The 15,881-nt window shown below is 46.7% G+C and overlaps 1 protein-coding gene across 2 annotated transcripts in view; it reads right to left on the reverse strand.

Annotated features, from left to right (window-relative positions):
• The window catches only part of LNO1 (Nuclear pore complex protein), a 153,593-nt gene that overhangs the window by 80,914 nt on the left and 56,798 nt on the right, over positions 1 to 15,881 (reverse strand). For both annotated transcript variants that reach the window (XM_086801566.1, XM_086801565.1), the window contains exons 5-6: positions 6,591 to 6,715; positions 4,587 to 4,699 (exon numbers count right to left, since the gene is read on the reverse strand). In XM_086801566.1, the coding sequence (XP_086657692.1) occupies positions 4,587 to 4,699; positions 6,591 to 6,715 (238 nt within the window). The remainder of the gene's footprint in view (positions 1 to 4,586; positions 4,700 to 6,590; positions 6,716 to 15,881) is intronic.

Here is a 15,881-nt window from a genome sequence, read left to right on the forward strand (position 1 = left end):
AGCATCTCAGCTTTAAGATTTTAGCTTTGTCATTTTCTTTCATTTTAGTACTCATGATGATGTATTCCATGGACATGATGTAATCCTTTTGATCTCTTAGGTCATTTTGGCCTTTTGTAGACGTTACTATAACTCTCTCTCTCTCTCTTTCTCTCTCTCTTTTGTAGACGGCACTGGATGGAGTTAGACATAGATCTGCATAGCATGCTTGTACTACCCTTCAGCATATAGAGATGCATCTTGCCTTAGCACTCCATCCACATCCCCACCCCCCCTTATATTGTTTGTATATGGGCTCCACCGATCCATGATGATTCACTTTTGTATCCAGACACATGCACACTTTTTCTTTTCTTTCTTTTCTTCCGATGACCGGAAAAACATACTTGTATTATTTTTTGTCTCATAGGCCGACTTTGGCCTCTCGTAGACGTTAATCTCTCTCTCTCTCTCTCTCTCTCTCTCTCTCTCTCTCTCTCTCTCAGCCTGACTACATTGGATACCATGTTGCAGCACCCTATGGGAGATATTCTTGGCTAATGGGAGAGCTTGAGGCTCTTCATTTCTTTTTCAGATATTTTCCTTTAGTTTTACTTTCAGTACCATGATGATGTATTCCATGGATATGATGTAACATAATGGTCTCATAGGTCATTTTGGCCTTTTGAAGACGTTAATACAACTTTCATACTGTACCATGATGATGTATTCCATGGATATGATGTAACATAATGGTCTCATAGGTCATTTTGGCCTTTTGAAGACGTTAATACAACTTTCATACTTTCTTTCTTTCTTTCTCAGCCTCATCTTTTCCCCACCACCCATCTCCCACTACACCCAGATTCACTTCCACCATGATGGGGACTTGACTTTCTCCGACCATCTCTATCGACATCTAACGTATGTAGACCCCAATCTCCCACTAGCCGACCTCACCTCACAATCTTACACGGCTCCGCCATAGCCAAATTTCCATCCACTAACTGATCCACCACCAGACCCCCTATTGGCACCATGCATGGTATGATGAGGAATACCACACAACATGTGAGCATTTTCTACACGAGGTTGCAACTAGCCAAATCCGAGAGCAAGAAAGTATTAACCAATACACAACCAAACGTAAGAAACGAGCACATGTTAAGGGCCAATACAAGGACTTATACCAATCCCTCAAAGGTGTGACCTGTAACAAGGGTTGGAAGAAAACTCGAGAGAAACGCCCACCCACACCCATCACATCTCCATCCATATGGCACAGGTATGCACGGATCCCTCTACCAGGTACTAGATCAGCCCCCCATCACATCCACCTTTTTCACACCGAAAATGGTGGCCCAAGCCATCTGGAGACTCAAAAATGGTAGATCAGAGGACCATGAGGGCCTCTTGGGCAAAGCACATCTCCCATGTGGGGGAAACTCTGCCACCCCTCCTGGCCCATATGTTCAATCGGGCTCCTTCGAAAGGCTTCCCAGGCCATCAGATTCATTAGGGGCCAGCCTCGCCTTGTTCCTTCACCGGATTTCTCGTCTGCCGGCTGGTCACAGGAGAGGGATTTACGATGGGAGCTTCTCAATAGCCTCACCATCTACCGATCTGAACAGCCCATACCAATACACCGATCCATAAAGCTGGAGATCCCAAGGACCCTAAATATTACAGGACTCATGATTTGCCACACACTGGCCAAACTTTATGGGTCTATACTTGAGATGGAAATCACTACACTAGTAGAGAGACAAGGGGCCCAAAGCATAAGGGCAGGCAAGCTTCCGGAGGTCATTCTCCACTTTGGATCACATCTTCACCCTCCGAGCCATCATAGAGGAGACCAGAGCACGACACCAACAGGTTTATGCTGCTTTGTAGATTTTCACAAAGCCTTTGATACGGTGCCTCGACCGAGACTACTCTACAGAGACTCCAGGATTTGGGGGTACCATGAGATATGATCTGGGGGATCATTGCATTAGAAGGGTGGGTAAGATACCCAAGAGGATTATCAAAGTCGATCTCCAGTACCATCGGAAGCAAGGATGCCCATTGTCGCTCTTTGGCCTTTACATCGATGGGATTTCGGCCTTCATTGTAGAGGAAGGGGAGGAGGCGTATCACTAGCAAGCAATCTTGTTTCCATACTACTTTAGGCTCATAACGTTGTGCGTATTGCAGATTCTCCAAAGGCTCATCAAAGACATCTTGACACATTACACGACTTCTCCAAAGGCTTATCAAAGACATCTTGACACATCACACGACTTCTGTGTAGGGCGGGATCTCACTGTAAACCTTCGGAAAACCAAGGTTATGGTCTTCAACACATCCCCTCTTTTCACATCTCAACTGAGTTTCATCTACATGGACATCCCAATGGAGATTGAACACTCATGTGTACTTGAGACTCCCTTTTACCAGACCGGTCTTCTCGATAAGCCATGCTACATAGGCTAGACTGATGCGAGGGTATGCTTCTCTCGCTCTCATGGAGAGACAGAGCTTCCAGGCCCATTGCCAAGAGCCGAGTGGATTCCATTGCTCTCCTGATAGCACCACCAATCACCGGGAAAAGAGGAAGGCATTCCTTCCTGTGGCTTGGAAAGCAGACCGTCATGGGAAAGCCTGAAACACCGACTAGTGGGTCACATGCTGGGTTGAAGCCGTGTTGCCACCTCGCTAAGAAGGCCTTGGCCGTACGTAGTGCGACAGGGCTCAGCTCCATGACTCTACCTGACGCTACTCGCAAGTCCAACTCAACCTGGTAGTGGCCAAGCCCAAAGGATGAATATCAATAATCTTTCCAGGCGCTCGGAGAAGATTAGCCTGTAAAAGATCCCTGAGCTGTCTGCGCGACAGGCGACTACCAACAATCTTGCACACCAGAGTGGAGGCCTCTAGGGATGCGACTATTGAAGCAAGGAGCTCAAGGTCTATTTCTCAAAAGGATAGGCAAGGGGCGGCAACCTCAGTGGGGGATGACAGAGCAGCTGCCATGGAGTCCTCTTGAGGGATGGAGACCAGAAGAGGCCGAAGCTTGCTGAAAGATAAAGATGCCCAAGAACTAAAAAAAACGACTGCTGATTACGGAAGGGAAGAGGCAAAACCAAAAGGGGGGGGGGGGAGGGACAGATCGTGGGAGGTGCTCACAACTCCGCATTCTTGCTGCAGCAGAAACTTCCCAGAGGAGATTGTCTTTCATAAGGAAAGAAGGGGATCGCATAACAAGATGGGCCCATTGGGTCTTTAGTAGACGCTTAATATATCTTTCTTTCTCTCTCTCTCTTCTTTTAGAGACGTTAATAAATCTCGTACCCTTCTGGGGCCAAGCCTAGGGAAGGATTAGAGGAGGAACATAGAGAGGCTAAAGGTGATGATGATGTCACATATGATCAAGAGTTTGCCATCAATACCACATGACATTATACGTGTAGATGTTTCGGGTGACCCCACTCGTTTTATAGATGCCCTCTTCAGGAGAGAGAGAGAGAGAGAGAGAGAGAGAGAGAGAGAGAGAGAAGCAAAGAAAGAAAGAAAGATATATTAAGAGCCTACTAAAGACCCAATGGGTCTATGAGACCAAAGTGATACAATAATGTCCATGGCATATCGCATCATGGAATGGAAAATAAAATAGAAACAAAACCATAGCTATCTCACTAGAGTGATACAAAAATGCCCATGGAAACTCATCATGGAATACCAAGAACATAGAAACATGAGAGGAGCATCAGCCCCAAGTAGATGAAGTGGGTTCGACGGGCTGGATTGGCCTCCTCCTCGTTGTTGACACAGCCACCGCCATTACCTATATGTGCATGGTATTCGGAGGTAGTTCAATGGTTTCATGCACATGGCAAAAAGTCATCACGCTCACTTTAACCTTATCGAAGGTCTACAACGCTCTACAATGACTAGCTGAGGCGTGAGGCAATGCTCAAATTGACTAGAGAGATCTCCTACTGCCCTCGGCCATGATGCTATGGAACACAAAGTGACCTACTCTTCAGATGAGCTACAAGTCTACTACATGGATGATAAGTACCTCTATGGTTAAATGGTTAACATGAGACCATTGCCATGGTGGTACTAAAGTATAGATGTTTCTTTTTTTAAATTAAAATTTGAGCAGCGGCAACGCTCCACAGGGAAACGGCAGGAAGGCGAACCCACTTTGATACCATTTGTGGGAGCTATGGAGAATGATGGAGCTCCATGGTGTATTTGCAAAAGAGAGAGGGAGTGTGTGATGTAACAAACTCAAAGCTAATGATTGCACAATACAATGTAATGCTTGTACTGACTGATGTGAACTTCACAAGGTACAATGCGTTTATAGCCAGAATGCCTTATCTTTCTCAACACTCTACTCATTGGGGCAATTACATATCGTCATGTTTGAACGACCCAAGTATAACTTGATCTGTACAGAAGAAAACTACAACGTGCACTCTCCCAAACACTCTGCCAATATAGCCTCCTTAGTATGCAATTGACCATATATGCACAAAGAAGCTCTCCAAAAAAAGGAAGTCTTTTGAAACTCCAACTGCTTGTACAAATGAAACCACGACCACAAAACATACCAGCGCTGTATGAAACTTGCAAGAACATACGGTCCACTCCGAGGAGGTAAGATAGATGCATCAATTGATGTAAAGAACTGTTCAAAGGAAACAAGATCCGCCTTGTCGTAATCCTGCAAATAATTTGAAGAACAAGAAGAAAATGAGTGTCATGACTTATAATCTCGGAGCAAATCGACCAAATCGCTGATGATTGGCACCTACTCTTCCCCTTAAACAAAATCACTTCACATTATTAAAGCAGTCTGTGTTACAAAGAGCGCAGATCTAAGAGCACTTAACTATTACTTTGATTATACACACAATTGACCACAATTGAAATGTCATAAAATACCAAGACCATCAACACCACATTGGGAGCCGAAGATGGCCCAACCCCACACTCCGCCCACTTCTTCTCGATATTTTATTGCCGAAAGGGAGTATTTGCACAAGCTTGCCCGTGAAACAGATCAAAAGTATGGAAAACTGTGAACAATCTCGGTGTAGTGCCTTCCAATGGACCAAATATGAGCAGTCTCCAGTGTAGTGCTGACCGATAGAGCAAATATGGACCACCAAAGGGAAATCTCCAATGAAGTGCCATTGAATGGAGCAAATATAATGGACCACCTGCGAGGAGTCTCCAGCATAGTGCCGTATAATAGAGCAAATGTGGACAACCTGCCAGCAATCTCTAGTGCAGTGCCATCCAATATTCTATGAGCATCTCTCATAGCCATAATCTGGAGGATCTCTATCAATTTGGTGACATCATCGTGGAACCAAACAAAAGAAAAAGTTTCATTTGAGAACCAATTAAAATAACCAACATACAGGAAAAACAATATTGAAGTAAAGGACAGAAAAGCTGCCACACAAATGGATTCAGTCTCAATTGGCCTTCCCTCTCCCCACTTTGCTCATATGAGAATTAAATAGAAAGCTTGGTCAATGACTGACACACGTACCTCACCATGTCTCTGTGCATCTTCGAATCCTACACCTAAGTGAAAGGATGAACAAGACAGTATCCAGATGAGCTACTGAAGCACCTCACAAGCACACTCAACTGTTACAAAGAGGAGATGTGGGAGATGAAACGAACTGCTAGAGTGCTAAACTGTTTGCTGGAGTGCAGGCTAAGTTATAGGCTACAGTAGACCAAACAAATGACTGTTGAACTGCGAGGGAAAAATGGCAATATGAATATGGAAGAGACCTTTTTATAGGCAAGCTGGGCAGGCTGCATTACTTACCCTTGTTGGAGCCATAAGAACGCCCTTTAAGAAGGGGGCTGTAGCCCTTATTTAGCCCCTAGGTTGGGACTGCCCTTCCTTACTGCTGCACTGCCCGGGTATGCTTTTGTTGGCTGAAACCTCGATAAAGGAACAGGTCTCCCACAGGGGCATAACACGACCATAATGGCCCACTATGCCCCACCTCCCCCCTTTTCCCACCACCTTCAGGCACCGATGAACACTGCCAGATAGGGGCATCTGCCACAGGCGAATTCCTAACACTTTGAAAAATGCTATGAAGAATTATAATTTCTTGTGCTCAATGGGTGCATTCCACTTGAATGAGCTGGCTGCAGCCCTCACTACCAAGCTGTTTAGCCCATTAAGCCCTTTACTGGTGTCTATCTAAAGATCCTCCAGAGAGATGGTCATGCCACCACTCTGCACTGCTAGGAGAACCATCGACTTCCCCAGCAGTATAACATGTACTGTCAACACCAATGCATTCAAATGCAGTGACCTGATCTGCCTGCTGTACAACAGGATGACAGTAAAGCTTCAAAAGCTTCAAGAAGCATCAGACACTGTTACAAAATAACTAAAAGACTATCCACCTCACAAACGTAATGGGACTCAGACACTTACACAAAATAACTAAAAGACTATCCACCTCACAAATGTAATGGGACTTTGAGTACCACAGTTTCTAAATATGTCATTTGACACTAGCACCTTTTGTTTTGATAATTTTAACATTCAAGCTAGGATTTGTGCAGACTAAGACCTTGGCAATGTGTCCTTTACTTGATACAAGCAGGAAAATCAAGCAATCGTCCTCTTCACCATCGGCATCCACATGCACACAGCTGATCAGAATGCTGTCTAAGCAGGCCCACTTCAACGCGTCAACTGTCAAGGCCACAATAAACAACTTGATCTTAGAACCTAAATCGGAAAATTCTCGCTTACAGCTTCCACATAACATTGCAAAAAATTGTTCAACCTTCAAAAACAGTTAGCAAAAGGATGCAAGACAGTTCGTTTCTGCATTACATTTTAGTGCAAAATGAAATAGGCCATGATTTCCTATAATATAAGAAAAATTAGCTGGAAATATCCTCATTGCTTCACAGAATCTTTTACAGAGTTTTTGAGCAAACTATTATAGCACATGTATAAGATCATGCATAAAAAGTAGCAAGGTTCTGTCAAGAGGCTCATATTAGAAGAGGAGTCACATTTTCTTTTCATACACCAAAGATAGCTTTGTCACAAGCTGATCCATTCGGCATAGCTTTGTCACAAGCTGATCCATTCGGCACAGTCCATAGGGAGGACCAAGCATTGACACCCAAAAGGCATGAAACTGCTAGTTTGAGCATACTGGAAACCAGAGATACTTGCAGATGCAGGGTTGATGCAGTAGCTTTGAGGACTTTCTGTTTAATTCATTCATCAGTACCCAAATGTAGGGCTTTGAAAAATCGAGGTTGGTGATCCATACGAGGAGTTTCATAGGTTCTTGAAGGATGTTTCAAGAGTGTTTCCCACAAGAGGATCCTCATCAGTGGCTAGTACTTCAACCCGAGGATCCTCATCAGTGGCTAGTACTTCAACCCGAGGTGCTTGATCAAGAGACTTGTCAGGAATGATCTTTGCAAGTTTTGGTAATAACATGACACAACAGAAATATCACCTCCCAAAGTGGCCATAAAGTTTTTTCCAGATCTTAAGCCAGTCCGTTCCATGGAGGCACTTCGATGGAACCTTTGCTTTTCTTCGATGAACACTTTACAAGGATACCCCACAGCCGAGGACAAGTGTAATTCTAATTGGGGAGAGTGTGATACACGTAACTCCATAGGCATGGACAACCACGTTTATGGTATTTTTGGTGGAGTTTGGTAGCCAATTTTGGGGCTTATTTGGAGCATATTTGGGAGCCCACTAGGTGCCCAAGCTAGGCAACCATAGATGGGACACCCTTTAGGAAGCATTTTGAGTGTTTTTTGACAGTATTTTCTAGGTCAAAAGGGGCTGGCCAACCTTGAGTAGTTTTGCATATCAGAGAAATTTGGTTCTTCCCAAGCGCACAAGCCTCTGCAAAGCATTTCTTTGGACCGATGGCTGGCCAAGGTAAATCTACAGCACCGTATTGGGCTGAGATTTGGGATCAACAATTTCAGTCACATTCTGAACTTGGAAACTCCGTTGTAACAGTTGCTTTGTACATAATACAATATAGTAGATTCAAGGCTATTGTGTGTGATGTGTGGTTTGAGTTCAGTTGCTCTCTTCTCTCTCTATTCTGAAAACCCTATCACATAGGCACAAGAGCTCTACACCCATGCCCGGACATAACAATATGGAAGTAGAGCATTGATATCCAACAGCCCCCCTCAATGTCCATCCAAAGGTTCCTCTGTAGTCCGATGCCAAGTCAATAATATGCAACATTGAGTCGAGCTCTCGGTGGAGTCCCCCCCAATGTGCACCTGTTGTCTGAGCATTTGTCACCCTCCCTCTGCCCTTTCCTCACCATCGCTAGCGCTTCTGCTGCCTCCTCTCTCGTCTCCCACTTCCCAACTCCTTCGCACTCCTGCCCGCCTGCACCTGTCTCAGCCTCACCTTCTGCTTCGCCTCTCTCCTCAGCCTCAGCCCCTGCCTCTGCTCCGCCTCCGCCCCTTTGCTGCCTGACCGCTTTCGTCCCCCAACCTGTGTGCTGCACTCTGTCACCTCCTTTGCGCCTCCTCAGCCTCCTTTTCCTTTTCGGTTTTTGCCCTCCCCTCCTCTTGTGCTGCTCGTTAGTGCCTCTCTTGCATGCTTTTCTTGTCACCAACCCTCCGTCTTCAGTCATCCCCCCCCCCAATACATTCAGTATATTATTGGAGTATTTTATTTGTGTACAAAGTTCCAAGGGCTTGCTAGCCAGATAATCCATGCAATGCATAATATGAAGACATATTACCCAAACAAGTATTTGCCGGTGAAGAATGTCGAAGCCGGGACTCGTCGAATGAGTCAATACAACCAGCCCCGACTCCTTAGACACCTGGAGTTGTGTGAACACGAAACTGTCGTTCCGAGACCACACACGAACACGCGCTCTCATACTAGAGCCTCGCTCGCACAACTCGCAAAGGAACGGGCTTGGTCCTCCCGAGTCCCACGTGTGGGCACACAAACAAGTGCTCACACTCTACAAGTACACGAACAAGTACTTGTAGAAGATCCGGTACACAAGCTAGTACCATTAGGGTTTCAGCAGGTTCATCCATGAGTACAGTTCTGATTTTCAGCAAGTACAGCTGGTACAGTTAGGGTTTCAGCAGGTATGGTGGCTGGTACATGCAGGTACGGTGGCTGGTACAGTTAGGGTTTCAGCAGGCACGGTGGCTGGTACATGCAGTACACCAGGTACACAGCAAGTACTGCAGGTACAATAGGTACACTAGGTACTGGAAGTACTGTAGGTACAGAAGGTGCTGACGGTATAGCAAGTACTACAGGTGCAGAAGGAACTGAGGGTGCTGCAGGTACAAAAGGTACTGAGGGTACTGCAGGTACTGTAGGTACAGAAGGTGTTGTAGGTACAGAGGGTACAGTCATAGCAACAGGTACAATTAGGGTTTCAGCAGGTACAACAGGTGCCCACAGCAGGAACTGTTAATGTTTCAGCAGGTACAGCACGTGCCCATAGCAAGTACACAGCAGGTACAGCAGGTACTGTTAAAGTTTCAGCAGGTACAGCTGGTGCAGAAGGTGCTGAAGGTACTGAAAAGAGCAGTCGACCAGCAGAAAAAGGGAAGTGAGCCAAGCAGAGTTGGGCGCCACCTTCTAGGAGAAGGGAAAGTGCAAAGATGTGAAGAAGAATAAGGACGAGGAGGTGGAGGGGTCCACATCCCTTGTGCCATGTGGTACAGCCCGCCATAATTAATGGTGGGCACCTCCTTAAAGTGTCCACACACTTATGAGGCCTGTGTGGGTGCCCAACATTTGGGCTGGCCACACTTTTGACCTTGGGCCCCGGGCACTGAGCCGGTGGCTGGTGCCCAGCTTTAATAAATATGAACTACTAAGATTATAAAACCTTTGCAATAATAAACAAGGGTTAAATGAATACTTACCACCTATTCACATGCCACAAACTATGTCATAATACAAGGCATTCACACGGCTCACAAGTGGGCGTCCCCTGCCCGTGAACAGGACACATCATAAGAGACATTCACACGAAAACAAGTCAAGCAAAAACAATATCAAACAGGCAGAGATGCATGCATATGCAGGATGCAATGGAAATACCTCCCGTTCCTGGCACTTGTAAATAGCACGTCTTCCCGATCACGGAACTGGCTCAATGGGAAGCCTAAACTAGGATCCCTGAGAGCGGGTTCCACGTCCTACCACACTACAGGTGACACAAGGCTTGGCCTCCCATAGGTGACGTGAGTCCTAGCCTCAGCACGGGTGACACGAAGCTCCATCGCCTCCCGTACCTTGGCACGAAAAATAGACGAAGACCACTTGGGCGGCCAAACGGTGCCTCCCCCCCCCCCCCCCCCCCCCCCCCCCCCGAGGTAATGGTGCCCACTAGCATGAGCATTTAGTTTCTGACAAGGAGATGGACCACGTGGCATCCAACCACGTTGTCCAAGAGATTCCTAGAGATTTTAGCTTGTCCTCCGAGTTTCCTTAGCTAGTGTGCCCCCAAAAACCCCAAACCCCCCCCCCCCCCCCCCCCATTCCAAGATTCCCATCCCATCTCCCCCCCTCCGCTCTTCCCCTCTCTCTCTTGCGCCCCCCCCCCCCCCCCCCCCCCCCCCTCCCCCCCAAGGTGCCCTTGCTGCTCCTAACCCCCTCCAAAGCAAGCAGCCCAGCCCAGCCAGTTCACAAATCCATGACTTTTCTTATCCTATGAACATGATCGTTTGCAGCCTCTCCCCGATCTGACTATGGCTTCTCTGATGATTGCCAATTGAGGCGGGAGAGTTCTTGGAGATTGTGGCACCTCTCTGCAGTTGTGTGGTCTTCCACCACACTCGGGGTCGTGAAGCGGTTGCCCTCTCTTTCCCTCTCAACATCCGTGCCCACAAGGAATGGGATTGCAAGTCGCCCTCCACCGCCATCCACACTCAGGCGGTTTCCCTAACTCAGCACCTAGGAGATAGCCGTCTTGACAACATCGTCACCCATTGTTGGGCCCTGGCCTGCATGGAGCTAGCAGTATCTTACCTCATATATCAAGATGGAGACATTGATGCCCCGAGGTTGGAGATGATATTGTATGTGTTCCTCCAGAGTCCACCTGGCTATCACTGCTCTTTTGAGGCCTTTCTTCCATTTCCTTTGCTACGACAAATCGAGCACAGAGTAGGCACACCGCAAGGCCAAAGCGGAGTGGAGCTTTATGGAGGATAGGATCAAGGATCCCTTGGCCTGCATACAGCCCCCGTCTGATTTTGATATTCCCACTTCAAACCGACCACAAAGACCCTCCGTGGTGAGGGTGTCTTGAGCAAGTCTCATTCCTCCCATCCTTAGTTATGTGGATCATCTCTTGGAATGTTCACAGGATGGGGAAACCCCACTTCCATCGCCGAAGAGGGATCCTTCTTCAGGATCTTCAGTAAGCCTACATAGGAGGCCCAGTCGATAAGAACAACACCTCTCGATAGGGCACACCTGCAAATGGGGGAAGATCTTGCCACGACGCAACAACCATACTTTCTGGTCCCCTGCCTTCGGCCCGGAGGGGAAGCAAGGAGGGGTATGCATCTCGATCAGTGAGCAATTGCCTCCATCGGTGCTAGATTCAGGCACCATTGTGCAGGGGAGGGCGTTGTGGACTATAGCCAGGGTTAGGGAAGATCGAGTGGGCTCCTCAACAATTATGCCCCCAAGAGGGTGGCAAGGCGGACCGAGTTCTGGACCCACGAGGGAGAAGCACCTCCCCACGCATATTTTTGGTACTCAGGTGGAAACTTAACCATGTTGGAGGAAGACCCAGAGGATACGAAGGGAGGAGGCTTGGATGATATCATAAGGAGAGAGTACACGGCTTGGGAAGAGCTAGTCCTCTGCTGAGGGGCCAGGATCCCTCACACTTACAAGAGTTTGACCATATGTTGGGGAGCCTTTGCTTCTCCAAATCAGACCAAAGGATACAAGGACCAAACCTTTCACACATTGACAAATATTGTGTGGATGAGTGGGCGTGCAGCAAAGCATGACTTAGGCCTTGATCAGCCCCATAGGGGTGACCCTGGCCCTTTTCTACATGACTTGTACTGATGCTAGATCATTGAACTGAATTATGAACTTCATGAATGATGAATGAAATGACTTGTGTTTATATATATGCTTCGGGCAGCAGTCGGCCAGCTACCAAAAGCTATCGGCCTAATGTCGACATGAACCGGGATATAATCCATGATTATATGCTGAGCTTTGGTCTACTGATCCATCCACATTTGCCGCCTACTGTAGAGAAACTGATTACCTACTGCACAAGGCCTGCTGCCAGCCCACAGGCTCTTATGCCTTTCCATGATGATGTTCATGCTGATGTGATGTTGCTGATGATGACAATGATGATGATGATGCTGATGAAGATGCTGTAGATAATGCTACTACACTCATGACTGACTTAATTAATGATTAGTCAAGGATTAAGACAGTTCTTGCATAGGGCGTGCATGTGACATTCCTTTCTGCTAAACTTGATGACGGGGTGGACACTGTCATCGTTCCGCCCTGGACTACTAACTTTAAACTGCTATTGACTTTGACTTCTACTTAACTGACTTTGACTTTGACTGATCTTTTTTGTCTGAACACCTTCACTCTTGATTCCACTTCCAAGTCTTGTTGAAGAACTAAACACCTGTTCAACTCGTCTCCATGCCTACTTTCCCTTACCCTTAACACAACGTCAGGTCACCTGCCGAAACTAATCATGCATGTTGCTAGGCCTTTGGAACTGATCTAAGAGCTTAATGATGTACTAGTTCTGCGTGCATACCCTCAGGGAATGCTTCCTTTGGCTTCGCGTGTTGCAGACCATTCCATCTCCTACCCTGTTGCATCCTTACCACAGGAACACTCCAAGAATGCATAGTGGGCTGAACCTGAATGCTCTAATACCAATGTTGCATGTGCGGAAGCCTTGATGTACTGATCCACAGCCCTAAGCCTGATTAGGAACAGGATGTTGAAATAAACATGAATAACACAAAGAAGAGAGAAGAAGAGAGAGATGGGGTGTCAGGGCTTTCTTTTATTCATATGGTACAAAAGGGTTGCTTTGATGCTTGTACATGACTTAGGCCTTGGTCAGCCCCATAAAGGTGACCCTGGCCCCTTTCTACATGACTTATACTGATGCTAGATGACTAAACTAAATTATGAACTTGATGAATGATGAATGAGATGACTTGTGTTTATATATAAGCTTTGGGAAGCAATCGGCCAGCTACCAAAGGTTGTCGGCCTGCTGTGGACATGAACCTTGATATAATCCTTAAATGCTCAGCTTTGGTCTATTGGTCCAGCCACACTTGCCGCCTAGCTGCAGAGCAACCGGTTGCCTGTTGCCAGCGACAACAGGATGTTGGTGCCAGCCGACAGGCTCTTATGCCTTTCCATGATGGTGCTCAAGCTGATGTGATGTTGTTGATGAGATGACGATGATGATGATGATGATGATGCTGATGAAGATGCTGTACATAATGCTACTACACTCATGATTGACTTAATTGATGATTAGTCAAGGATTAAGACACTTCCTGCATAGGATTAGCCATGGCATGGGCGCGCACGTGACATTCCTTTCTGCTGAACTTAATGATGACGTGGGCACTCTGTCATCCTTCCGCCCTGGACTATTGACCTTAAACTGCTACTGAATTTGACTTCTTATCTTTTTGTCTAAACAACTTCACTCTTGATCTCCACTTCCAAGTCTTGTTGAAGAACTAAGCACCTGTTCATGTCTCCATGCCTACTTTCCCTTACCCTTAACATAACGTCAGGTCACCTGCCGAAACTGATCATGCCTCTTGCTAGGCCTTTGGAACTGATCTGAGAGCTTAATGACATACCAGTTCTGCGTGCATACCCTCAGAGGGAATTCTTCCTCTAGCTTCGTGTGTTGCAAACCACTCCATCTACTACCCTGTTGCATCCTTACTACAAGAACTGTGCACCTTCCTTCGGTGAATGCTTAGTGCGCTAAGCCTGAATACTCTGATAGCAATGTTGCATGTGTGGAAGCCTTGTTGTATTGATCCATAGCCCTAAGCCTGATTAAGAACAAGATACTGAAATAAACATGAATAACACAAAGGAGAGAGAAGAAGAGAGAGATTGGGTGTCATGTTTTTCTTTTATTCATATGGTACAAAAAGGTTGCTTTAATGCTTGTACACGACTTAGGCCTTCGTCAGCTCCATGGGGGTGACCTTGGCCCCTCTCTACATGAGTTGTACTGATGCTAGATTACTAAACTAAACTATGAACTTGATGAATGATGAATGAAATGACTTGTGTTTATATATATACTTTGGGAAGAAGTCGATGTAGACCGGCCTCGATCTTCAGACATAAACAAAGGACAATGCAAAAACAAACTTGCTGACAAAACACTTCAACACCTTTGAGGACCAAGAAAAGGAAAACAAACAAGGGGAGTTAGAGTGCTCCTGCAAACAGTACACGGATACCGATTGGCCCCAAAACGCAGTGGCGCCCCTTGCGGTATTTCTTTAATTGATTATGAGAGAGCTTTGATTACAATAAGGCTGGAAACTCAGCCGTCACAGTAGAACTCACGAAAGCCAGGTGTCCTCTGTCTCCTGCGGGCTCTAAGTGTCTCTGTTCTCTGGAGAGTAATTCCCTACCGTGTAGAGGTTGGGAGGGGAATGGATCTCTGAAAAAATGTAGTAATCTATGTCTGTCGCCCCCCCTCTGGAGCTGTCTGAGCCTGTAATAATGTCTCTGTGTGGCGCTGTATGTCTAGAATGTATCTCCCCAATATGCGCTGGTCTGCTGCCTCAAAGATCTGGCGTAGGGAATGTGGCTCTCTGAATAAAATGGGATATCTCTCTCTGATGGCTGTATATGCTCCGCATCTGCATACATAATGCTCCTCACTCTCCACCTCCTCTCTGCACAATCTGCATACCCTCTCCTCTCAGGGGATCTGTGCTGCTCTGCCAGTCTCAATCTCCAATCAGTGTGATGAAACTCTGAGCTGACCAATAGCCACTCGGGAGCCGTGTGGTAAAAAGCCCTCCATGTATCTAGGCCTCTCTATAAATCCATCATCAGTGATACCCATGAAGTGATCTCTGTAGTATACCATCTTCGGTGGAAGAGGCTGTGTAGGCGATATCCATGTCTCTCGTGTATAGAGCTGCCATAGATCCTGTCTCAATACTCTATTCCTCTCACTATGAGAGAGACGGATATGTGGTGCATCCCTGTCATACTAGAATGGTGGTAGATGATCCATGTCTAGGCCATGCTGTGAGAACCAATGTGTGACCTGTGCATACCATGATCCAACTGTCTAGATGCCTCAAAAGCTCTGTATGAATCTCTCTGAATCTGTCTAGCTCCTGGCATCTCTCTGAATCTGTCTAGCAGGCATATAGTCTGAAATATGGCCTCTACCATCATAGGAGGCACAGCAACCACTGCTCGGATAGTGTCAGGAGGTACTGACTGTTTGTTGCGTATCATGCATGCCATCATGAGGGCCTGTGGTCTCTCTATCTGTGTCCACCAATGGGTAGCAAGGCCTGGCGCCCATACTGCTGCTCCATACATCAATGCCGGTGTGACTAATGTGTCAAATAGCCACCCCTTCGTCCGGGGCTCCTGAAAATGCGCTTGGTGGCACTATCTCTCTAGCATAGCCAATGCTGCATATCCCCGTGTCAATCTAGCTCTGGCTGCTGAACCCATGGTGAAGCGTGTGGCTGCTGCAGAGAAGGTAACCCCTAGGTACACGTATGATGTCACCACCTCCACCTGGCATCCTGCGAGAGTGAATGTCAGCTGACTCCTGCCC

This window comes from Cibotium barometz, chromosome 8 (genome assembly GCF_041138505.1).
Source record: "Cibotium barometz isolate CiBa-2024 chromosome 8, ASM4113850v1, whole genome shotgun sequence".
Taxonomy (NCBI): domain Eukaryota; kingdom Viridiplantae; phylum Streptophyta; class Polypodiopsida; order Cyatheales; family Cibotiaceae; genus Cibotium; species Cibotium barometz.